The sequence below is a fragment of the Lygodium microphyllum genome, chromosome 12, assembly GCF_053477565.2.
Source record: "Lygodium microphyllum isolate KBCC chromosome 12, Lygodium_microphyllum_v1.1.10, whole genome shotgun sequence".
In the NCBI taxonomy this organism is placed as follows: domain Eukaryota; kingdom Viridiplantae; phylum Streptophyta; class Polypodiopsida; order Schizaeales; family Lygodiaceae; genus Lygodium; species Lygodium microphyllum.
This window is the reverse complement of record NC_141146.1, coordinates 45190685-45217407: the sequence shown is the minus strand read 5'-3', so window position 1 is coordinate 45217407 and position 26723 is coordinate 45190685. Positions and strand designations below refer to the sequence as shown.

Sequence of the window (26723 nt, the reverse complement as noted above, 5' to 3'; positions counted from 1 at the left end):
CATACTGATCTTATATGTAGATGACATCCTAGCTGCAAGAAAGCATAAGGGTACTTTGAATGCTCTTAAAAGGCAACTAAGTTCAGCCTTCTCAATGAAAGATTTGGGGACAACTAAGTTCAGCCTTCTCAATGAAACATTTTGGACATGCACATTAAAAGATAGAGAGCAACACTTGTTGTTTCTCTCACAAGACAAGTACATTAGCAAAGTACTTGATAGGTTTAATATGGCTAATGCTAAGTCTCTTGGTGTGCCTTTACCGCCACATACAAAGCTTAGAAAATCTAATTGCCCAAACAATGATGCAGCTACAGGTGGTATGAAGAGCATACTTATGTGTCAACTTGAGAATCTTTGATGTATGCTATGGTTGCAACTTGCCTTGACATTACTCGTGCAATGGGAGTTGTTAGTAGATTCATGTCTAACACTGGCAAGCCACATTGGGAAATAATGAAATGTATTTTCAAATACGTAAAAGTTACACAAGAGAAGTGTATAGGCTAGGAAAGGGTACACAAGACTTGCAAGGATTCTCTAATTCGGACACGTCAAGAGATCTTGATACTAGAAAATCTACTAGTGGGTATGTCTTTACTTTGGCTGGTGGGGCTATCTCTTGGTGTTCACGGTTGCAAAAAATTGTAGCGCTGAGTACTATAAAGGCTGAATATATTTCAGCCACAAAAGCTTCTAAGGAAGCTATTTGGCTTGGCCATTTGATCGAGAATTTTGGCAATATGTCTAGCTAAGAATGCCATCTTCCATGTACGTCCCAAACACATAGATGTTTGGTACCATTTCATTTAACACGTCTTGGATGATGGTCTTGTGACACAGACTAAGATCAAAACCCAAGATAACCTTGCCAAAGATTCAACATGAGCATTGCATCCAATTAGTGGCGTTGATTAGCTTGAAGGTATGAAGATACCTCTTCGAGCCTTTGAGTGGGAGGTTGTTGGGTGTAAACTCCCTTCATCTTTGTGTAAAGTTATACGGGTGTGAACACACCCTTATTTATATCCTAACATATAAATACATTCTTTATTCTTTGTGTACCATCACAATATGGTACACCCATCTCTGCGTTTACTCTCTCACTCTCAACACTGCTACTCCACCTCTATCTCGCACTCCCATTGCGCACTCTTTCCTTCAAATAAATCCATATTGATTAGGATGCACAAGGGTAGGGAGGTGCTTGTAAGGCAATTAGCCACAACGTAAGTGTGAAATTGTTAAATTTGTACATACATCGCATGAAAGAAATTGGCCGCCAATCCTTGAGCATCGAGGGCGATGACACTTTCAAATTTAATGAACCCCATCTTCCATGAGGCAGCCAATCTCCTAGATCTATTGGCACATGGCTGCCAAAGGTTTGGCAAGAGTGGTAGCATAGTCTTTAAAAAACTCATTAGTCAAGCCATCTCATCTTGGACTTTTGTCTTTGGGTAGATCAAGGAAAAGTACCAAGAAGATCAAGGAAATATTCTTTACAACATATACACAATGAACTACGGATCCATGACCATCGAACCATGTGTATGGTTGTAGAGGCGAGCTCACGCTCAACTGCCAAGACCCACCAACTGCCTATTTTTCAAGCATTTCAGGTCGAATGCAATGGCTATCTCTCACCTAGCCCTACGCACTCTCAACCTACGAGTGTAGTGAGCTTACCTCCATGCCCGATCAAGTTACCTCCTCTCCCGAGCACTCTAGTACCTCCACAATGCAAGTGCAAGCTTCAAGCAAGCTCGATCCTCGAGCTCCACGCTCCAAGCTCCATTGCAGCGAGTAAGACGAGAAGAGAAGAGAACAAAAGAGAAGAAGAGAAGAGAAGATTGAGAGCTTCTCCAACACGGTCCCTCACCCTCACACACTCACTCCCTCACACTCCCTCCATTCACTTTTTGCCTTTTATACAAAACCCTAACCCTAATCCCCTTTGAGCAATCATCCCCCTTTTCGTCCCAGGCTTGGCCCTTTCCTCCAACCGTTCTTCTCCTCTTCCCTATTGGCATGGCCTCAACCCATACCTCTAATCATTTACAATTTGCCCGGAGCTGGCACTCGTTTACAAAATAAATCATGGTGCACCTTATGCTCTTTTACAAAAGTATTGACTTTTTTGAACTTCTTGTGTTTCCAAATTTTCCTTGGGGCGCCCTTGTCTTCCGTTTCTTTTTTGCCTTGGCCTTATCTTCTACTTTAGATTTTCCGGATTTTCCACCATGTTCTTCTGAGGGTTAACATTACTCCCTGCTAGACGAGTGCCAGTCCCATGGCACTCTCCATCGTAGGTAGCAGGCTTTGGCATTCACCAAAGGCATGGGTGGAAGGGAGTTTTGGTGGTGATATGAATGAAGGTCGTTGCTGGCACTTTATTGCCCGGATTGGCTAGTTATAGAGTGGTTGTAGTTGGTGATAGGGCTATTCTTTGTTGGGAGTTGCACTCATGGCTAGCACAGGTATTGGTGTTCTAGGGATTCTGCTCAGTGGGCTTACATAATGATAAAGGACAAGAGTTCAAAGCTAAGTGTTAAAGAGGTGACGGTACTTTCCTTGGAGTCTTCAATATCTACAATTAAACACCTCTCATATGCTATCTCCCTAGAGGTTAGTGCTAGTCTTCTTATCATGTACAAGACGTAGTTTGATTAGTTTAGGAGACAGATTGAGCTCTAAGTAAGCCGAGAGTATTGTTCCACACTCGGGGACCCAAACTGTGTATAGATTGTGATGCAGATATTATGTGAGTGCACGTGTATACTTAGATATTACATAGCTAGAAGACTGCTGATCTGGTTCCTCGTAGCAATGTGTGGATGAAGCGAGGATTCAATGGTGTGAAAAAATTTATCGATGTTGAGAAGTACACTTGAAGGCTTCTTGAGACATCATTTGTGATTTTAACAATATGATGTAGCATAATTGAGCTCATTGACGCCTTAGCATTTCATAGCTGGTGGCTACTTTTAATGTTTGAATAGTACGGTATACTTTCCATGGTCTTTCGTTCTTTGCTTACCACTATTGATTGCGATGGCAGTGAGATGGAATGCGAAAAAGAATTGTGAAAATGCTTCAGGATGACAAGTCTAACCATAGGCGAGATGGACTCCCTAGCTATGTCTTGCCCTTGATGTGCCCTAAACAATTGTGGAGAATGTATAAAGGGCTAGGGGACTAGAGATTGAGCCAACCAACCAAGGTTACTAGACGTACCTAATTTGAGAATCCCTACGTGATGTATTGTACTATGATCATGGGTGCCTTTTTTTCTCTCTTTTTTTTTTAGTAAAATGAATACAATCAATGCAATACGTTGAGGCTATCAGCCGTTTATTTGAATTGAGAAATCTTGAGATCCAAAGGCTGTGAAAAATGGATATTACAAAGATGATAGTGTTACTAGCCTCCATGCTAGAGGAACAACTGTTGAGATGAAGAGATACACTTGAGATTTTGCAAACCTCTTTGTAACATGTGAGACATCGGAACAATTGAGGTAGCAATTGGAGTGAGCTGTGCATGGACAAAGAACAAAGCATCTGGTGAATTGAATCCTAGTTGATGCAGAAACGTTTGAGATTGTTGAAAGCGTGGCTCCTACTCGGATGTAGAGTTTGGCCAAGAAAGAGGGAGTAGCCAATGATTATGCTTTGGGCCATGCTCAAATGCAATGTGTGCTTTCTGCACGGGAGATTTTCTCTTCCAGCAAGACTTCCATCATGGCTCTTTGTTTCTTGGTATTTCTATCTCTTTCTCCATACTGGTTTTTTGTGGGGTTGGTGGTCTTTTGGTGACTTGGACATTGAACGCTTTCGTACATAGACTTATGTCATCTTGCATTCACTTGGCAACTCGTGAGAGTACATGCAAGTCATATGCTTCAACCATAATGAATAGGTGCAGCTCAAAGAGATATCACTTATCTAAATCCCATAGTGTTGACTTCAATGCATATCACCTGCGCTTGATTAACATTACTTGTGTGTGCTGGCTTTGCTTCTTTTGATATTATTTATACACAATCACAAAACACATTGTTTATTTATATACACGTTATGAATCCATGTCACTTCTTGAGGATAAAAGCTAATTGTAGAACTCAAGATTGTATTGGAGTGTGAACATACCTATCCAATAATCATGGAAGCCTACTTAGTAACAACAGATATTTTGCATTATCGAGTAGCATGGTGCCATGTCTGAGTCTACTGGTAACATGTAGCTCCTTCTTAGTAAGAATTTTATCAATAAGAGAGTTCTCTTGGCTAGTTCAAGCTAAGTCCATATCTCGAACAATAGTCACTACTCGAAAGGAACTTGGCACCATATAGGTCAGGTCTCTCTGAGACCGCCATTTGGCCAATCGCTCCTCTGAGACTGTCATAATCTAGGTTCCAAGTTTGGCCATTCTAGCACAGTTCTCAAATCAACATTTTTCAAATTGACTTCGACCCTCCGACTATCGCTTTAGTTACTCTATCTCTAACAGATTTGGTTTGCAAAGCGCTTCATTGAACATCATAGTTAAGCGTAGTTCGTCGACTTTCTCGTCAGAGATAAGTTGCATGCGTTCATGTAGAAGCTTGTCATAGTGCTCGTTAGGATATTCTTGCTCTTCTGAGGATAGCAGATATGGCAAATATTCCTCAAGCTGCTCCCTAGGAAATGTGCTGACGAACTTGGTCAAGCACTCTATGACACTTCTATGTTCTATGAGGACTTGCTCAGTAGCTATCTTATGCAAGCTTCTGGGAGTTTCCCTAGGCTTTAGTATAGCTGGGGGCTTAGGCCTAGATAAGCAAGATTGGTCAATGCTAGGATTGCTTATGTCCTTGGGGTTTTCATGTCTCTCCTGAGGCTTTGCTTATGTAAGTTATATTATTGATGGATTGAGCATTGCATGTAACCGTTGATGCTAATGGTTACTTTGATTTATCTGAATACACAGATGTGTCTGAGATCTCACCACTGTTAGGAGAGATGGCGATGGGTTCATTCATGGGTAGACTCTATGCCTTATTCCTCGACTCTTCAGCACTCTTGGTCTCAATCTTCTTGGCGTCTACAGCCACTTTGCACTGCCATTGTTTTCGTTGTTTTCTCCTCTTTTCTTGGGCAATTGTGGTGTATCCTTTAAAGACTCAAGACCCTAAACTAGGTCAGCCATTGATGTGCTTGGTTGGGCCTCAACATTGTCTTTCTCAGGTGTGTCCTCATGGGACATAGCCGCGGCCTGCTGAAAAGCCTTGCTAGGTTGTGAGGGTACAACTGTGGCCTGCCTCTCTTTTTAGAGAGTCTAGCTCTTCACCTAATTTCCCTCCATTTAGCCCCCCATCCGATTGCATTGGCAAACGCTCTTGGTCCGGGTATTTGCTCTAGACTCTTGTCCTTATCCATTGGAGCATGCCTCCATTGCTTCTTATCAGAGCGGGTGTTGTGTTTAGAGTTGTTTTTCTCTTACTCTAGAGATTCGAGTAGCTCTAGTATAGAACTAGGTGAAAAAGTCAAGGTTGTATTGATGGGAAGCATAGAGATCTAGGATTGCAAGGTCTAAAGTGAGGCAGAAGACATATGCACTACCATCAAGTACCATGCTCCATGCTCCTAGCTTGCTAGCCACGTATAGATCTTCTTCTAAAAGCAGTTTATTGTACAAGGGATGTTTTGGGACAGTGGCAGGAAGTTGGACCTCATGGATCGTTGCCAACACTCTTAATGAGATCAGGGCAATGTACCTGGGCTCATGCATTAATGTCCAAAGAGCTTTCCTATGCTCAGCAAGTATCATTAGTCGGTGGCCAACTTTGGCTGCCAAACTTTGGTTGGAAACTTTGGTTGGAGTACCATTTCTGCACAAAGTTACCTAGTCCTTTCCCTTTTCGATTGATTGCTTTGAGCTTTTCCTTGTTTGTCTCACATTGAGCAGTATAGAGTGAGGGTATCAAGTGCAATTCTCTAGCTATGGCTTTTGGAATGTCCTTTCTGACTTCTTCAGCGAGAGCTACATAGCGTGAGCAAACATATTGTTGCTCGTTCCAAGTCAGTGGTTCAACTATGAGCTTTGTGTGCTCTGGTGTTGGCCTTCCGATGTCCACATGGACGTACGCACATGTGATGGCTATTAGCTTGTGATCAAGCTTCATCATACACTTCATCTCTGGTTCATTGGTAAGATGCATTATCTCTTTGGCCAAATCCTCAAGAGATTTCTCCTCAAGACTAGGCTTTGGGTATCTCGGAAACGCTGGAGGTGTCAAGGATGTTGGTCGCAACATCTCTTCCGTAGATGAATTGCTAAGGATACATTCCGCAAGGAGTGTCATCACGACCAAAGGTTGTGACAGCTGTGATTCCTGATTGGAAGTAGTAGCAGCTAGTTCACTGTACTAGCTATTATTATTAGACTACGGTGTCAAGTCCTTAGGCAAATCAAAAGTGGTTGTGTCTTTTGTTACCCTTTGCACATTCACTTGTGCAGATCGAGAGCTAGTCACGGTGGATTGCACAGGCATATCCTTAGGCTGAAAATTAGGGGTGGTGCCATGGCCCACATCTTAGACATTTTGGAAGCTTAAATGGAGATAGAAATTGGGATTGAGCACTTGCACTTCACGAGTGTTGTTGTGCTTCCTATATCCGTTTAGGAAAAGAGGATGTAGGAGATTTGGGACTCCTAGGTGGATTTGGCACTGGCTTGAAGATTTGCTCGTGGCCATTAGACAATTCTGCCATTTGCTTTGTTGAGCAATCAGCCTTATAATGAGCAACGTTGCATCTATGCTGCTCATTATCCTCTTGGGAAGTCAAAGGCTCCTTGGGCACTAGTAGTCTTTGTGCACACTCGAGAGTTACATCTAATATCCGCTTGTTAAGCACGCTAGGCTGAGGATCTACCTTTCAAATAGTCATGTTTGGTTTCTTGATTTCAATCGTGAGGGGCTCAGCTACTTCAATGTTATTGACTCGAGACTCGAATTTTTTTTTGGATTTCCTCCTGCGCTTCTTCACTTTTGATACGATTTGGCCTTCAACTAACAAAGGTGGTTCAGTAGGGGTTTTGGTACCCAAATCCATCAGTTACTTGCGTAATACCCTCGAGCACAAAGCAACATTTTGGATATCCATCGCGGCATTGTGCTAGCTCTCCATCGATACCTTCGTCTATAAGGCTTGGGCTTCTTTTGTGGTCTTCTACGATATTTGTAAGTCCAAAGCCTATCCTTGGCATTGCCTCCTAGCCTTCTTGTTTCAAGCATAGCCTCCCTCACTAGTTCTCTCTCTTCAATCTTGAGGATCCCCCTTTACATCCCTAGGGGATATAGCATAATGCAAGGATAAGGAGGTTGGAAATCTTGACTCCTCCCCTTCTCCATGCATTTTTTGAGTCCAAGGTGTATACCATACAATGTAGAGAGAGGGGATTCAAAATATCAAGGGACCCTCCTCGCATTGTTTGGGTCCAGGGATGTATTCCACAATGCAAGGAAGAGCAATCCAAACTCTTGAGGAGCCCCCCCTCGCATTGTTTAGCTTGGAGGGGTGTAACACACAACAAGCAAGCAGGGGGATTAGAAATCTTGAGAATCCATGAAGGCCCTCATAAGCAATGCAACCAACATCATCTTTGAAAACGAAGTCAATGAGAGATTTCTTAACATCCCATTGAAGATATTGTCTTCTCCTTAGGTGCCATTGTAATCAATCAAGATTGAAACATAATCTCCTACTTAAATACCATGAAAATGTCAACCATAATGATAAAATACCATCAAATGCTCCAAATAGTGCAAATTGAGAAAAAAAAACCCTCCTAGGAATAGCCTTCAAAAGGGCAGGAAAGTGTGAGGCCGATTATGTAGCACAGAGGATACACTTGAGACTATTGGGTGTGAGGAAAATTACAGCTTTTAGCAAGGGTGACCTCAACAAACCTCAAGGGAAAGAGAAGGAATATTCTCACATACCAAACAAGCCTAGTAACGAGAGCAAGGACTTGTTGAAAGAGTTTATACAAGCGCAATAGCATAGGCAAGCTTTCCATTTCAATAGTTACAAGGATTATGCACTTCCCTATAAGTGCTTGTGGATATTCCCCGTAAGGATTAAGAGTTGCATTAGTCAGTATGAGCTCTGGTTGGCCTAGTTGAGTCAATGTTTCATAGATCAAGATATTAAAATCTTCTCCTTCATTGATGAGAGCATCAACACTATGCTCTCTTTTTGTGATGAGTTTGATCCTAAGATAAGCAGGTGGTACTATGTCTTCATCTTCCGGGTCTTGGCTTATAAGTTCAAGCCTTTTGATAAATGCCTTTGAGTCCCCAACTGCACAATCAAATGTGGATTCTCTATTGATATCTTGGGTTGTCTGTGCAGTGCCATTCAAGGTGCATCTATCGTCAGGACTGTTATATGTCTAGTCATCCTCGCAGTTGTAGCTTGATGCTGTTGCATTCCGCTTTGACTAGATACAATCCGAATGCAACATATACATGTTTTGGTGGTCTAGCCTTTTTGCCCTTATTGGCTAGATTGGCCCATTGAGGTTCTAAGATCTTTGTTTATTTTTGTTCGGATATGGGCTTTTCGTTGTTGTTTTGTAAGTGAGAATCTATGCTTGTGCAAAGCCATTACTAAACTAAGATCTAATTTGGAGGACCTGTCATGATGCTCGTTTTCTATCCGATCTACTTGGGGGAGCTGCGAAGGGGGTGGAGTCCCCGCCGCAGGGCCATTACGCTAAATACCATGTGCGATTTGAAGGACCGTTCCTAGCCAAGTTTAAAACTATTTACTCTAGATTTCAGCCTAGTGATAGATCTATGATATGCTTTCAGCTCTATACAGTCTCCAAGTTGGTTTCAGGGGGTTAGATATGTCAAATTTGTATACTATTCACCTATCCGATTTTGACACTTTTCTGCACCCATTCTCATATGTCCGATTCTTAAGAGTCCGATTGTGGGTTGGTCGGATGGGCCGATTAGACGGAGTCCGAGTGGTCCAATTTTGGTAATCCGTGGTCCGATTTTTATACGTCCAAGCTTCATACGTCCAACTCTGGGAGTCTGAACTCTCCTAACAATGTCTGATTCCTACATATGAGTTTCCAAGGATGACGAAAATCAACTCGATTCTAATGATTTTGGTTATGAGCGGTCACACAAACTTCAAGAATGTAAGAATAGATCCTAATGAAGGATTGTATATACCTGGAATAGCAAATAAACTACAAAATATAAATCAGAAAACAAATCAAACCCTCTTGCCCTATTATGACAGCAGAAACCGTAATGCTTATTTTCCTTTTTTCTTCTTTGCATTTTCCTACCCTAATGCATCCAAATCACAAAGCAAACACCTACACTACTCCAACCACTTTTCCAAATCCAAATAACCAAAAACTTACTTACTAAGGAGATCAAATACCTTTTCAAACTCCCTTGCTTTCTACCTATCTACCTCAAGCACCGGTTCGGGAAAACCCTACTTCAATGCTCAATTCCGAGCGCGCAAGCACTCAAGGCGTGAATTCCGACCGCCAAGACCCACGGACTGCTTATTGTTCAAGTGTTTCAAGCCAAATGCAATGGCTTATCTCTCACCTAGCTGTACGCGCTCTCAACCTACGAGTGTAGTGAGCTTAACTTCATGCTTGATCGAGTTGCCTCCTCACCCGAGCACTCCAATAGCTCCACGATGCAAGTGCAAGCTTTAAGCGAGCTTGATCCTCAAGCTCCACGCTCCAAGCTCCATTGCCATGAGCAAGAAGAGGAGAGAAAAGAAAAGAAGAGAGGAGAATATGAAGAGCTTCTCCACCAAAGTCCCTCACCATCACGCACTCACTCCCTCACACTCTCACACCCTCTCTCAAGCACAAGCTCAAGCAAACAAGAACAAGAACAAGAACAAGAGGATAGCTACTTTTGGCCACACACAAGAATAAGCTTTTCTTTTTCCTTTTGCAAGTAAAATGTGGCTGATTATATTACTCAAAAAATTTGATTACAATGGCATACTCATGCTCAAAAGACAAGCTGGAGCTGAATCACAAATACATCATGTATACAAGCCTCTCAAGGCGATCTGGGGGGGATGGGGACAAGAAGCCATGGAGGGGTGTATTGCCATCTAGGGTTGCTTGCCTGCATCATGAAAAACAAGTCCTGGCCGTCCCAAGTGCTCATGAAATGACATCGGAGCTCCTAACGAGCCATGGACTTGCCCTGCACCTGATCCCATCAGCCGTGGAGGGAGTGGATGATGGAGGTCCAAAGCTCTACTAACATCACATGTACTGAAAGTCTCTCTCCGCCGAAAGCCTCCTAACACCGCGCCTTCCATATATGCCAACCAGTAAGACTCCCTATAATCTCCCATACCTTAGAGCGGCGGTCTGCTGTGGCCTGCGATACCTAGCAGATGGGTAGAGACTCCAAACCAACCACTCCGCACAACCCTGCCTCAATAATAAATATCGTGCCTTGTATCCCACTCTCATATAGAAGGTGACAGCTTCGCTCACTGCCTGCCAGCAAAAGGCTCCCCATGAGATACATCCAAGGCTAGGTGCTATACGGCAAAGGATGCGGCATGCTGCTCTCCACACGAGCTGTGCCGTCTCACACGACCAAAGGCAGTGCTTTGAGCTTTCCAGAGGTTGGTGTGTCCAACGTTTACAACCTCCCTCCTGCATTTGGGCAAGCCAGCTTCCCACCGCCAAGCCTCCATACACCAGTAGCTATAAAAAATACAACACCCTCCTCGGCCGCCAGCTATCCCATAGGCGGCGCCAGAAGGTCCGTCATAAAGACTTTGTGATGTTGTGCTCTGCCCATTGCCTACTACGTGACAGCGCCCACTCCATATCCTCCTGCATTAGTACATGTCTGCCAATCCTGGTAGTGTACTCCAGAAACCTCAGTGGCTTCTTGGCAACCGCAAAGGCCTACCATAGCCACTCTCCTGGATCCCACTCCAGCTCATCAAGTGGCCTGTCCTCCCAAATCCAAAGGCGCCACTCCCTCAGCTCTTGCCAAAAGTAAAAAGGGTCCAACCGCCATGCCATGTCTTCCCCTGAAGGCCAATCACCCGGATCCTCTTCCATGAAAGGACAGCTATCCCCTCATCCTGTTGCCCTCTGTCTCAAGAGCCAAACACCCCCGCTCCTGGACGATGAAGAAAGTCCCAACTCGAGCATCACCCACTCTACCTACCACCTGTAGGGGGTTGCCTGCTGGTGAGAACCTAGCAGCCCATATCTCTCCGGGCTCTATCAACTCTCGCATCGAGGGAGCAAGCCACTCCTAAGGTACTACTGTGTCTATCTCCCTTCTCCTCAACTCCACTTCTCTCTAGCAGTCTAATACTCGCTCCAACACCTTCTCATCCACCATCCTATACACCTCTCGCCATGTCCTAATGGTTCGAGCCAGACCAACCTCCCAACCAGCCCAATAGATGTGGGGGCGCTCGCCAATCTGTGCCCCGCCCCGATCTCTAACACCTAGGGGTTCCAAATCACCCGCTGACGGTCTATCTCCTATTGGTAGCTTGGAAGGTTATGGATTACGGCCTTGCCGAGGCCGTGCCACACACGGAGTAAGTTGCGTAAGAAAGGTGATCTTGGGGAAGTGATCTGGGCTAACGTGAAGATCCATCTTAGGATAGCCTCCACTCACCGTCAAGCCTCGATCTACAATCCTAAAGACCCTCCTGCAACCTTCCAAGTCTGCTCTCTTGGTGTGAGGCCGCAGACAACTAGCTTTCCCAAGAGAGCCATACTTTGATACTCTGGGTCTGATTCCAAGCCCTACCTCTGCCCGATACCGTATGATGGTCTCCCACGCCACCTTGACCCTAGAAACCCTGGAGCCGTTTGAGCTAGACCAAAGGAAATTCCGCACTAGGCGAGGAAGCTGCACTACGCAGGATGAGGCGCAGCACCAACACGAGGGGATATACCAACACGAGGGGATGTACCAGGCCGTCGCTAGGAGGACCTGGTTAACCACCAGGGCTCAATTGGCTAGTGAGAGGCGAGCCATGCTCCAATAGGTTAGCTTCCTTCGAATAGAATCGAGGATTGGAACAAACTGTTGGGCAAGAGTGATGTCGAGTCCCACATGGAACCCTAAGTACCGGATGGTCTACCCTCTGCTCACCCATCTAAATCCCAAGTGAACGCTCCACTCCGTGCTAGAGTCCGGGTCTGTGAGAAAACTTTCGCCAGTTGATTTTCGCTCCCGCTGCAGAACAGAACACCTCAAGAGCGAGCCTCACTCTCTCCAGCATCAATTCATCGTCCTCTATGTAGAGTGTTGTATCATCTGCAAACTCTGAGTCTAACAACTCAATCTCCCCTCACTGAAAGTCGAAGGCCGCGTAAAGTGCTCACACGTGACCTAGAGGAAGTGAGGCATCGCCTCTGCAAAGAGTTGGAACAGGTACGGGGCCAGGGGACAGCCCTACCAGACCGATCTCTCCAGCCACAACTCCTCGCCGACCACCTATGAAAACCCTGCTGGGGACCGACCTCTAAAGTACGGAGACCCTGCAAATCCAATCCTGCAGGAAACCCAACCTCACCACGGTGCCCTCTAGGAAATCCGAGTCCACTCTGTCATAAGCTTTCTCAAAATCGAAGAGAAGCACGACTAGTCTCTACCCACTGTGTTGAGCCCACTCTGTCGCCTCAAAGAAGGTGAATATACTGTCTCGAATGCTCCTATCCTCGACAAAGCCTGTCTGTGTGTCATGGATGATGTCTGGAAAGGGAAAAGCTTCAACCGGTCTCTCCCTTTGGAGAGAAGACTGATAAGCCCTACCGAAAGACTCCCTGGCATCTATCCTGAAGTGAAAATCTCATGGAAGGCCATGAATAGGGGATCCTTCACCACTTCCAAATAGGTAGTGAAGAAGGCCTTAGAGAGGCCATCCTCTTGCAGGCATTTCTATCTGTCCTGTGTCTAGAAAGCCTCTTCTAGTTCCTTCTCTGTGAAGGGGGCTAGGAGGGAGCATCCCATCTCCTCAGTGACGAGGGACAAGATGTGATCCTAGACCTGCTACCTACATTGTTGTCCTCTCGCTGAGGCTATCTCCTACTGGAAAACGCATCTGTAGTAGTTGGTGGCAATCTCCATCACCTCGTCTGGGCTAGAACGAGTCCTTCCATATTGATCTTGAAGGCTGCATATCTACTCTCCTGAGGTGCGAGACTTGTGCACCTGGAAAAACTCCCTGCACATCGTGTCCCCCTTCCGTGCCCAAAAAGCTGCTAAGGTGCGGAAAGAGAACTCCGAGCGTCTGTCCTCTAGGCCAGCAATGGCTACTCACACGCGCACCTCTTGTGCGTGAGGATGGGATCCCCTGGTGCCTCCTGTAATAATCTATGCGTGGTTGCAAGGTGCCACCGGAGTGCTCTCTCCTCCTCCCAGCTCTGCTGCCTAGCCTGTATGGTTGCCTCTAGGCAGATACTGCTCCACTCGGCTAGGACCTCTGTAATCTCCTTTGCAATCCGGTCTCTCCTGCCCCCCTCCCGGGTCCAAATCTGCTCTACTGTCTCCTCACCTCCTCCCTCCTATAGATTGAGTCAGGGATCTGACAGGATCCTGTGTCTAGGGTAGATGCTAGGGGATCAAGCATCAAGAGCACCGGATGATGATCGGACAACGTGGTGCCCGCCAACTGCTCAATCTAGCCTCCTCGAGAGGCTTCCCACTCTTACACATAAAACCTGTCCAACCGCTCCAACAAGACTCCACCTAGCCGCATGTGTCCCCAAGAGAAGTCCAACGACCTCTCCCATCTGTGGAAGGCAGGGTCTCTCCAGGCATCGTGTGCTCCTACTGCCAATAGAAAGATCTCCCAAGCCTCCTGCTCCTCCCCAACCATGCCCTGGTAGTTTTTGCCTCTGCCTTGATGGTCTCCCAAAGCCTCTAGGTTGTTGAAGTCTCCTTCAACGATCTAGGAGTCCACCTCTGGAAATCCATCTGCGATCTCCACCCAAAACCTGTTGTGTGCCCTAACCTCCGTAGGGGAATAGACATTGAGGACTCCAAGGCACGAGTCCCCAATATCCAATCTCCTCCATAGAACCCTCCCTGCCACTATCGTCTCGTGATCTCACACACAAGCAGTGAGACTGCAGCCAATAGAGGTACATATGCCTCCACTCTTGCCGTGGGTACCTATGGTGTGCTCCCAGTAACTGTGCGGGCTGCCTGAGAGTAGCTTCCCTACCCACTAGGCGTGGGTGGGAGTGAGCTTGGGCTCCTGTAGAAGTAAGATGTCGATCCGTCTAGCAAGGGCAGGATGCAACTCCTATTGAACAATCAACTTCCTGGAACCACAGGCCCCACTCTTGTGGAGACTATTCACATTCCAATATGCAAGGTATAAGCTCATGGAAAAACCTGTCACTGACCGAACAGGCATTTGTTCGGTGTGGAGACTGCTGATGAGGAGGGAAAACTATGGGGCATGCAAGTAGGCTTTGGCGCAGGTTTGGACGGCAAACTCCAGTCCCCCATGGTGGCCCTCGGCCAGACCATAGGGGTGATAGATGCTCTAGGTGATACTATCAATGCATCTATCAACCATGCTGAGAGTCGTGACTCTTTACACTCGTAGAAAAGGGCCGCATGTACCAGGGGCTACTCGATCACATCCCTCAGAGCTCTCCACTGTAGAGGGGCTCAAAAGATAATGCTCCAGTATGGAACTCGCCACCATTCCACCAGTTAATATCCATCATGCAACCAAGGCACTATTGTGCAAACAGTGCTAGTCCTTCTTCTCCCATCCACTAGGAGGTGTGGTCCGCCACCTGACACTTCAACTCCTCTATCTGTGTCCTCGTGCAATCTCCTAGGTGAGAGGACTGAACGAGAAAAGCATAATTTGGTCCATCCAATGGTGCTAGTAGATGGATCTTGCCCCTTCTTGACTTACGAACCACAAAGATTCCCACCTCTAGAGGTAATGGAAACTCTCCGCGCTCCGCAACTCTCAGGTAGGATCAAGGGCCACTGCGAAAGAACTCCTGTGGCAACAGTTGTGCCTGTCTCGAGAAAGTGTGACGGGTGGAAGGGGCGAATGAGCTGGTGGCTGGGTGGGAGGGGGAAGACTACTGGTGTGAGGAGAATATAGGTGTGTGTGGCTCATGACCTCCTGTGGGAGAAGGGGGGTGGATCTGGGGGGGATCACCTGAACCGGGCACAGATCAAGGGGGATGCTGGACAGGGGAGGTGCTGAGGGGGAGAAGGGGGGGCGCGTGGATGTGGGGGGAGGTAGGTGTAGGGGCTATGGGATCTCAGGTAAGGTGATCTGTGGCACGGGTGGTAGATGTGTGTGTGTGTGTGTGGTGTGGGGGGGGGGGGGGGGGGGGGGGGTTCCTACCTCGTGGGACGGGCAAGGGGGGCTGTGGAGTGCTCTGCCAAGGTGGCATCGCTTACCCTCCTGCTTCCTGCTTTCAAGGCTATGTCTAAGGAGCTAGCTGCAGCCCCCCCTGCCGTCTCCCTCTCTATCGTCTCTGGACTCGTGTGAAGCCATTAGTGTCTACTTGCACGCCTGTCGACAGAGCCGCCTTGGCTCCGAAACATATGCAATCTGCTGCCGGATGCCCAAAGTCGTGGCAACACACACATTGCCCCAGTTGCCCAGTCACAATGACCTACTACCTAAAGGAGTAACCTCCTCTCTCAATCTCAAGGAACTTTGGTATACTCTTTGTGTCTTTCACGGCCACTCGTACCTCTGGGACTCCTACAGCTGTCACTGCATCTGCAAATGAGGCACGAAGAACTGTGCCAAAGAGCCATGCAAAGTCCTCCAAAAACTGGCGGTATTCTACCACCAGTCCGGGGAAATGCAAGGTGATTGGATGTCTGAGAAATCTGTTATGAAGCGCAAACGTCTCCACAGTGAAGCCGCTATACCAAGGAACCATGTAAATGACCCCCTTCATGGAGGCATAGAGCAAGCTCTCCACTAACTCACGAGCTACGTTCCCAAAGGTGAGTCGAACCATGAAGATCCCTTGACCCATGAGGACTACCCCCGCGATCTGCATTGTGCCAGTGTGCAGCGTGGAATGGAGCCAATCCCACAACTGGGCCCTCGATGGGGAGTGTCCAACGACCTGACCAAAGATCGTTGTTTCTTTCAACTCCACCTCTGTGGCATGGACAGCTAAGAGTTGTTCCTCAGAGAGGATAATGCACAAGGTGTTTGAGTGGGGGGCACTCGCAGAATGCGTCGGCGTCTGACCACAGGTTTCTATTGTGCGTCCCTGGTGAGAACCTACCTATCACGTTGCTATGCTATCGGAGGGGGGAGTTGCTACAGAGGGGTGGGAGCAACTTGGGGAGCGGGGGGGGAGGTCCATGAGACACGGCTCGGGGCTGCAAGGCAAAAGCAGGCAACGGGGGCTGGCGGCGGCCCCACAGAAGTAGGTGGGGAAGCGCTCGGGGGGCTGCAAGGCAAGACTAGGCGACGCGCGGCTCGGTGGCGGCCAAGAGTAGGTGGCGCGATAGCCCTTGACATGGCTGGGGGCTACAAGGAAGAAGCAGGCAACGGGGGTTGGCGGCGGCTAGGAGCAGGTGGGGCAGCGGTCGAGGGGCTGCAAGGCAGGACCAGGCAACGCGCGGCCTAGCGGCGGCCAGGAGCAAGTGGGGCGGCAATCGAGGGCTGGAGGGCAGGACCAGGCAACGGGCAGGCTGGCGGCAGCCAAGAGCAAGTGGAGCGGGTGCTGTGGGGCAAGAGCAAGCAATAGGCAGGGGGCTGGCGGCAACTAGAAGTAGGCAGCAGGCGGACTGGCAACAGCCAAGAGTAGGTGGGGCTGCGGACAGGTGATGGCGATGGGGGATCAAGCGATGGCGAGGGGCAAGCGGGATGGCACGAGGGATCAAGCCGGGGGAGCGGGCCGGGGGGCGCAGGATGGCAGATGAGAGGCAATGGCAGGAGCTGCAAATCTGCAACCGATTGTTAATGGCAGACGTTGGCAAGAATGACCTTCTTCATTCACTTTTTGCCTTTTATACACAATCCTAACTCTAATCCCCTTTGGGCTGTCATTCTCTTTTTGGTTCGGGCTTGGTCCATTCCTCCAATCCAACTAAGCAGAACAAATACCATGCTAATTGCTCCCATAGCATCCTTAAGCAATGGCCAATAGACTGTGGGACAGCATTCAACTTCAACCCATATTGCGCATTCCTACTATAACAACCATTGAAAATCCGCCAACGATCTCCAAGCCACTACATGCATCAAGTGTTTGTCAAAGAATAGTGGGACTCTGGCCAAAAGATCATTCTGAGTGCTTGTCAATTTGAGAATTATCTCATAGAAGCCTCATGGGTCAACAAAAATTTCCTCTACACAATCGCCTTGCAAAATGGAGTTTAACCATATGTAGTCACCTTGCAAAATGGAGTTTAACCATAGGCGAATCTAGAAGAGCACCTAAATCTTGCCAATGAAACACAAGATGGCCCCTCTTTTATAGAAAGCTGAAAAAGAGCAAAGTACAGTCTTGGTATCCATGGTAGCATCCAAAACATCCTCTTTATCCTGGTTTGGAAAGGATTCGTGGTTGTGTCGAACATATTTATCCAACAGCATATTGGCGAATTCCAAGAGATGATCCCAAATTCCAATCCAAGTCCTAGGACTCCTCAATAAAGGAAGTCACTTGCATGCAGGAACGAGCATCATGCTCGAATGTAGAGGGGCTTAAGAACCAACCGTAACATCATCAAGGGTACGCTCACTGTATTCCATCACTGCATTGTAGACAGGTTTACTACATTTAACAAGGGGTTGCACATCAATGTTGGGCTGGACTTTGGAACAAGAGCAGCCATCTCCATACAAGGAACCATTTTTTCCTGCTTTTCATCAACTGAATCAGGCCCCAAGACATCCACCACCTCATCCAAGAAGCTCATGTTAAGCTCTGGCATGGTGCGAGGCCCCAATATTCAGCTATTGTCCGTCATACCTCTTCCACTTGCTAGTCTCTCTACTACAAGCCTTCTTCTTGAGGCTACAGGCCCTAGGCCAACGCAACCTCAGGGTCAGCACGTCACATGGGACGTGCCAAACAGGAGTGTGCACAAAGCAGCATCTGGTTCGGTTCTCTTCTCTTCTCTTCTCTCAATTTTTTTCTGAAATGAGTGATTATATTAATTACGAAAAAGAGTACAAGACAACAAGACTACGAAGTACAAGGTGGCTCTAGCCAATCATATATGAAACCAATTACAATGGATTCAGCAAGTACATAAGGACGAGAGTACAAAAGGCACCTCGAGATTAGACAAACAAAAAGGATCGAGATTGTTGACGGGATTTGGTTGCATGAGCTTGGGCCTTTGCTGCCAATGTCTCCAATATAACATCTTCAAAGAAGTCTCCTAACACAGCAAAGGGGTTGGGTCGCTTATGTTTGGCCCGCGAGGATGGCCCATTTGCAAGGTGGGAAGTAGAGCCTGGATACTTGTGATCCCAAGGTACTAATGTTAATGAATTCCCAAGTAGTACTCAAACTGAGTCTTCACATGATCCTTTGCAAAAGAAACAAAAGCTTTCCAAGGGAGCCTATCCTAAGGCATGGGAGTCACAGGCACGGAGACATACATTGCTCTCCATCAAGTTTTCTTTGCAAAGGACATCCCCCATTGGAAAATGAGGAGTTCATACTTCGTAGAAAAGGTGTTGCATACAATTGGTACAGTTCAACCTAGCTTTAAGCCCCCAACATATCATCAATTGCACATAAAGGAGGTAAACAAAGAGGTGACATGCATAGAGCAAGAGTTGCTGCAAGTGCGAGAAAAGAGGAAAAATAACGGCTGCAATATAGTTGTGATGTTTGGTCTGCCACTCAACATTAACAACTCATCAACATAGTTGTCTCATGCATCTACAAGTCACTTTTCTTAAGGTTTATGGATATCTCTATGCAAAAGAAGTCAGGGGACTTTATCTATGATATATTAAAGAATGCCATTCTTGATATTGGGCTAGATGGTGTGGTACAAGTTTGCATGGACAATGTAGCGAATTGTGTGCGTAGGGCAATTGCTGGAGCACGAGTGGCCTAATATTTTTTTACACTCCATGCACATGGCACATGCCACTATCTCTATCTTTGCTAATGATATTGGGAAGCTTCCACATTGGTTGTAACTTTTGTTACTAGAAAGAAAATTGTTCTAGCATTGTTTGGAAAATTCAGCAAGAAATAATTGATAAATCCAGCACAAACAAGGTTTGCTTATATGTTCATCATGCTTACAAACCTTTTGGATGAAAGGGTATACAATGGACTCATAACATGGTTGTCAATGATGAGTATAGCAAAAACAAGATCTTACAAACCATGAAAGCATAAGAAATGGAAGCCATTGTTCTATGCTCCTCATTTTGGTGAGATGCTAAAGATATTGAGAAGATTTGTGCATCCATTTTGAATATCCTTTGTATAATTGATAGGGAAGGGGTCACCATGGGGCTTGTGTATGAGCTTACTGATCGAACAGTGGAGAAAATAGAGACTATGGATGGGATTGCTTCCTCAAAGCTTTTAGATGTCAAATGCATATACGTGGATAGATGGAATATGATGCACTAGGCAATAGATTTTGTCCTTCATCCAATAAGAGAGAAAAGCATCCAAATAGTGATAAAGAGGTGCATGAAGGATAGATGGGTGCAATAGAGCATGTCACTAACCATGATATTAAAAAACAAGGACTTTTATGTGATGAGCTGGATATATACGAGTCAATGGCAGGTACATTTTCTCATCCTCTTGCAAAAGATGAGAAGAGAATGCATCAAGAAATGAAATGGTGGTAAAATTTGAAAGCTCACACACCAAATTGACAGCAGTTGGCTATTCGAGTACTTTCACAAAGCACGTGTGCTTCTCCTTGTGAGAGGAATTAAAGCACATTTTCTCTCATCCACACAAAAATAAGGAGCAAGTTGCTACCTAAGAACACTAAGAAATTAGTATACATTCATACTGATTTATGACTCATCTCCGAGCTCAAGGAGATGGGATTTGAAAAGATGGAAGTGACTTTGGAGATGATCAACAAGGACAAGGATGATGAGACACCCCCTACTTTGCAAAAGATTATTAAGGGAGAAGAGGACATTTAGCCCCTCTAGTTAGCAAAAAAGTGAGTGGTGCTACAACTTCGAGTAGCTTCAGCCTCCAATGTTTTACAATCACATGGAGAGACACATGAGGATGACAATGATAAGGATAATCAGGAGGATGACACCTCTAGGCACAGATACCCTATGAGTGTCGTGATAATCGCAGTCTGGGACACCTAGGAGTTAGCACAACTTATAGTCTTGTTAAGAGGCAGTTTTGTTGTTGTAAAATATATAAGGACATTTTAGATTATATAATCGTTTGTAATAAGTGCCAAGTAAATAAAGTTGAAACATTGAAGATGCGAGGGCTTTTGCATCATTTATAAATTCCTTCGGAGAAATGGGAGACTCATCTCCATGGATTTCATTGTTAAACTACCTACAACATAGAGGGAGCACAACTCTACGTGAGTAAAAGTGGATAGCTTTAAAAATGTCTAGGTTTATTGCAACCTCATCTCCTGTTTAAGCTTCAAAACTGGCCAAACCGTTCATAGAGAACCTATATCAATTATAGAGCCTTCCCACAGATATTATTTTTAACCGAGTTAGAAATTTTTATACTCATTTTTGGATAGGGTTTAGGAATTGGATACAAAATTTAGCACCAATATGGTGGATCATCCTCAACTAATAGGTGAAGTAAGAAGGTTATCCAAATCCTAGAGGCTATGCTTCATGCATATTTAAGTATTGGTAACAGTGTGTACCTCTTGTAAAGATTCCACATAGCAATGTCAAGCACTCTTCCACTAGATACAATAAACTTATGCTGATATATCATAAATGGGTTTCAGCCGAGAGCTGTTTATGCATTGAGATTGCATAAACAGCACTCTTCCACTAGATACAATAAACTTATGCTGATATATCATAAATGGGTTTCAGCCGAGAGCTGTTTATGCATTGAGATTGCATAAATGGGTTTCAGCCGAGAGCTGTTTATGCATTGAGATTACAATAAACTTATGCTGATATATCATATGGGTTTCAGCCTAGAGCTGTTTATGCATTGAGATTGCAAAAGGAGAAGATTCAAGCAGCCAAGGACTTTTAGAGAATATAAATTAAGTGTTAAAACTTGCACAAAGCACCATTAGGAAGGCACAAAATAGAGCCACGGCCTTTGTTGACCCACATACAAGAGCTCTGGTGAATGAGGAAGGAGAAAAAGTTTATCTGAAGATGCCTGAGCAATCTAAAACCATGGAAATCGGACAAGGTCCAATGTTGGCTCTTAGGTATTATGGGTCTACTCATAATACTCTGAGAGATAGGAAGTGGGCTTATAAGCTCCAACTTGCCACAATTAAGATGCATTCAATTTCTCATGTAAGTAAACTACAGAAAAAGATGTGTGGAGTTGATAATCTCATCTCATGGGATAAGGCAACAGAGCTCTTTGATAAACAATCCCTTCCACATGAGCCTAAAAAGAGGGAATATAGTTTACCAGAGTGCTTGGTAAAGTGGAAGGGTTGTCCAGAAGAGAAATCTACATGGAAGTGCACAACGCCATTCAGAAAAAGTTCCCAACCTGCTTCCCAGTTTTGTTTTCGAAGACAAAAACAATTCATAAGGAAATGGAAGTGTCACATAAACTAACGTTGTAATTAATTAATGCGGCATTTACAGGGGAAACATCATTAGAAGTTGTGACCATCCATGCATTATAGAATATACACATACAGGTTCAGGCAGGCACAACTAATAGCACGAGTAAGATATGTGTGCCTGAGGGCTAAGGCCAATTACAGTATGAAGTATTAAGCATGCAAAAAATTACAGTTCAGACTAGCAATCAGCGAGTCAATGGTATCAAAACTTCAAGGTACCAGCCAGGTGCCCTAGCCATCTAGTGTCTGTCGGAATTGACCTCTCAACATGCCTGCAAGTTAGGGAGCATCAGGAACCGGGGCAAAATGCTATACCCAGAGGGCAAGCCGATGCCATGTTAATTGTGGTGTTAAGAGCAGGCTACACCCTGGTCTACACTACCCAGGTCATTTCTTTTTCCCCTAAATAGATATGGGTAGCATGAAACAAACAACAACTGTCAAAAAAGGTGAAGAAAAATTCATACTCCATCCTGAACAATGATAATTACACACTGGATCAACCAATTATACAAAAGCAAAATGCCCACCTTCAGAGTTTTCTTATGACTCGAAGAATTATGTTGCACTGCTAAAAGCTCTTGAAAGCTTTGTTGGAGACTGCATTACACCAAATACAAAAAACTCAGCAGTTCATTGCATCTCATCAAGCTGGCTCTCTTCCAAAACTCAGGGTATGAAACACACACACACACACACACACAGAGATTGAATTTGAAAATTTAGCTGGCATGCTTCGTAATCACTACCTTTGCGATGTGATCACAAGCTTGACATTCCCTTCGAAGGGTTCATGTTGGTGTGCTTGAGCTTTACGACTTACTGCCCATGCCACAATCTTCTCTGACACTATAAAATTCTCGACAAAATACACAGGACATAGTAATCAATATTTAAAAATCAACCCATGTCCACATACAAACAAGTCTACAATAAGCATTGTAACTTTACATTTTCTCTTCTTCATCTTGGTAAAACACCACTAATCGCTATAGCATCACAAGCAACTAATAAACATAGTCAAATTATCAACTTCAAAGGTCTCATAGGAGCATTTTGAGGCTTTCCAAGCTTTGATAGAAAGTTTTTCAGATTTCTGCATATGTAAGAACTCAATTCCCTCTGTCAAGCACATGAACTATTTGAAAATCCAGAGAGAGATTCTACTAAACTGGACCTACTTGACAAAGAGGACCTCTCTCACTTTTCTTGTCAAACGCACCTCTGGAGTGGGAGATTATCACATTTCCTACCAATCATAGTTACTGAGGGTTCGAAAACAGGAGGAATGAAACAAGTTTCAAAGATTTCGTACGAGTTTCATAAAATGTAAGAAATGGGTTTCATTCGATATCAAAATTATCGATATTTTATATACACATAAGAATACTTCAAGATCCATAGCAAAACACAATTCTAACTTTCAATCTGCCAACAATTTACATGCACCATGTTCAACTATCCATCATCACTGACCAAGAATAACCTTAAATATAGAAGAAGCATGTTGCTAAAGGTGAAAAACACCTGAAACATGTGAAGTGCAATCGATGTCAAAACAGAAGTAATAATCCATGTATGACTAAGACAGCAAAAACAATGCATATCAAACATAGTGCTCGAGTGTAGAATTGGTCAATTATGGGCAGTGCCCAACGTTTTAGTGTGTGCTGTGGACACAACTAAGTTTAGAAGTTGTCACTATTTACTTAACTCCACTTGAGTTATTGTTAGGTCCAACTTACTTTAGACCTATTGTACTTTCATTCTATCATTATACTACTTGCACCTTTTGACAGTGGGAATTCTGTCCAATCTAGCTCACTATCTTGTGCTCTCTCTTTTCTTTTTTTGTGAAGGTAATTGAATTAAGTAAATATTTTACATCAGACCATCAGGTCGGCTTAGAACTCTCTCTCTCTCTCTCTCTCTCTCTCTCTCTCTCTCCCGTAAAATCTCTCTTTTTTTTCGTAAAAGGTAATTGTATTAATTACGAAAAAAGGTACAAGTTTACATGATTACATGATTACAAAATACACGAGGGCCCTACGCCAATGTGTGTAAAATCCCACTACTAATCCACGAAAAAGGTTACACAAATCATGGCAAAGACCCAGAGGCGATTGCCATATGCCAGGGAAGCAAGTCCTCCTGAGGGAGCAATTCCGAGTGCCAAATGAGATCTATTTGCCAATGCAAGAGACCTTTAAGCTGGGCAATGTGTCTCGGTACATAAGAGGCCAAATCAAAAAGAAAGGCATTCCGCGTGGTCCAAATGTGCCAACATCCCCAGTATCTGAAAAAGTGGAATAAGATCTTCATATGTAACTGTGGCGGTGCGGGGTAGTTTGGGCGCACAAAAACCCAATCGAAAGGAGTTAGTGAGGACCCCACCACTGCGCGCCAAACTTGTGACAAGAGTGACCAGATATTCTTGGCGAGCGCGCAAGAAAGAAATCGATGTCGGGCCGATTCCACCGTAGTGGTACAAAAGAAACAATTCCATTGGAGATTCTACGCTTGGAAAGGGCCGAGGCAAGAGGACGACCACCAATCATTATCTGCCAAAGAAAGACCTTGCATTTGAAAGGTGTATTATTCAACCAGCCCGCCATCATAGTTGCCTTCCACCATGACTGTGATTTCCACAATCCCCATACAGTATTAGCTTTCACACCCAGCCAGTGCTGATCTTGAATGAGAAGATGATACACCTGATTACCAGAGGTCTTTTCCAAACTCAACCGGCCTACAAGGTCCCAGTCCTGCCAAGGACGATCCACAGCCAGGGCAGGAAAGGGTTGCCTACCCTGAAGCACCGACAAAAGTTGTTCCCATAAATCACGGTATCTGCGCAGAATCCGGAAAAGTCTCCTATCAGTACGAAACAATGTGAGGGCATTGCGAGTGGCAAGGGTAGCATCCCCAACCGAAGTCACACCCAAACGGGCCATGCGGCTAAATCTCGGTCTGAGCTGATGTTTGTCTTTCCATGAAAGTAATCTTGAGACTGCCAACAATTCCAGTTGAAAGGAGTTAGTATGCAAGCGGTCCCCCACTAGATGCCAACGGGCCTTTTGGAGCACCACTTTCCAAGAGCCGACCAAGTGTTGTAACAGAGAGGAAGACGGACTCGAAAATCGAGAGTCTGCATTAAGGACATGCCACCAGGAGCCCCGAAGTCGTGTATTACCATGGCGTAGCCCACTGTCCTCAAGAAAATAACGGGCTATAATGGTCCACAGGTGATGATCCACACACATGGCGCGAAAAAGAGACCAACGAAGAGTCAGCATATGAGTTTCAGCATCCAAAATAGCCCCACCACCCATGCGTTTAGGGGTACATGTATGTGACCATGAAATCCACGAAATACCTACTTGCAATGAATCCTTCTTCCATAACATGAAACGAATGGGGCGAGTGAGAGCCTTCAAACTACTAGGACTCCACGGCAGCAATGGCAAGAAATATGTTAGCATCGGCAGCATAATTGTCTGAGCCACTTTGAGGCGGACATGAAATGGCCACGCTTACGACTTCCAATACATAAACTTTGCTGCCAGTTTTTGTGAAATCCACTCCAGTAGTTCCTTTGGCCGAACATCCACCCCCAATGGGTATCCAAGATGCCTTACAATGGAGCCACGGGAAACAACCTGGCCCTGCCAGCCTAATGACTGTAAATCAAGCTTCGTGCAACTGACTATGACTGATTTAAAGGCATTGATGCGAAGACCAGAAGCATGACCAAAGAGCGTCCAAACATCTAATGCCTTTTGAATGTTGTCCCTATCCGCCCGCAAAATCATAAAGCTATCATCAGCCAGAGATTGGCTAATGAAGTGCTGTCCCAAAGGAAGAGAATATCCGGCCAGTTGAGCAGAAGCCGCCATTGAGGATAACATTGAAAGGACTGGGTGAGTTGCCAGGGCAAAGAAGAGAGGACTCAAAGGGCAACCCTGTCTGACCGAGCGTGCAAGGACAAATGGCTCTGTAAACCCACCATTGAGCATAACTCTTGAAGAAGCCGCAGCACTAATGGTGTAGATCAATCGGGACACCCGAGTACCAAAACCCATATCAGACATGAGTTCTACAATGAAAGACCAGTCTAAATAGTCAAAAGCCTTTTCCAAATCCAATTGAATCAATACCACTTCCTGATTCGAGTGCCTCGCATAGTCAATAGCCATTTGCACATTTAAGATATTATGCAAAATGTTGAGGCCCTTAATGAAACCATATTGGAGAAGATGCACAATAGCTGGAAGATGCTTGTGAAGCAGATTTGCCAACACTTTGGAGAAGATTTTATACATCGAACCCATCAAAGAAATTGGTCTCCAGTGTTGCAGCATTTACAGCGAAGGGACCTTTGGAAGCAGTTTGATAAGGCCTTCTTTCCATGAGGAAGGCATGACCCCTGTTTCCCAAACCTGCTGAAACATAGCCGCCAATGGCTTCACCAACTGGGTGGCTGAGTTCTCAAAGAATTCATTGGTGAGACCATCCCAACCAGAACTTTTATCCTTAGGCAAGTGTAACAAAACATCCATAACCTCCTCCTCGCAAATATCTGCCTCCAAAGTAGCTTGCATATCAAGTGGAACCTGCTGGGGGAACAGATCGTAGAAGAAAGAGCGTGCATGCGTAACCTGGCTAGAAGGCGACGGAGAAGAACCAAGAAGATCCATAAAATAATTTCTGCACATATTGACAATGGTCTGCGGATCACTGACCATGCGACCTTCCGAATCCTAGAGTCTAGTCATATTTTCTTGAGCAGGAGAAGCATACAAGGCGTGAAAGAACTTATGAGACTGACAGGCACTTGTTGGGTATTTGACTCACACCTTACTTACGCCTACGCTCATATGCGAGTGTCGGTGATCAATAGGACAC

The 26723-nt window shown here is 45.3% G+C and overlaps 1 protein-coding gene across 5 annotated transcripts in view; it reads right to left on the bottom strand.

Moving 5' to 3' along the window:
* The window catches only part of LOC148027703 (uncharacterized), a 151840-nt gene that overhangs the window by 31067 nt on the left and 94050 nt on the right, over positions 1–26723 (bottom strand). For all 5 annotated transcript variants that reach the window (XM_087689405.1, XM_087689406.1, XM_087689407.1 and 2 more), the window contains 2 exons: positions 22568–22667; positions 22349–22418 (listed from right to left, as the gene is read on the bottom strand). In XM_087689405.1, coding sequence (XP_087545531.1) covers positions 22349–22418; positions 22568–22667 — 170 coding nt within the window. The remainder of the gene's footprint in view (positions 1–22348; positions 22419–22567; positions 22668–26723) is intronic.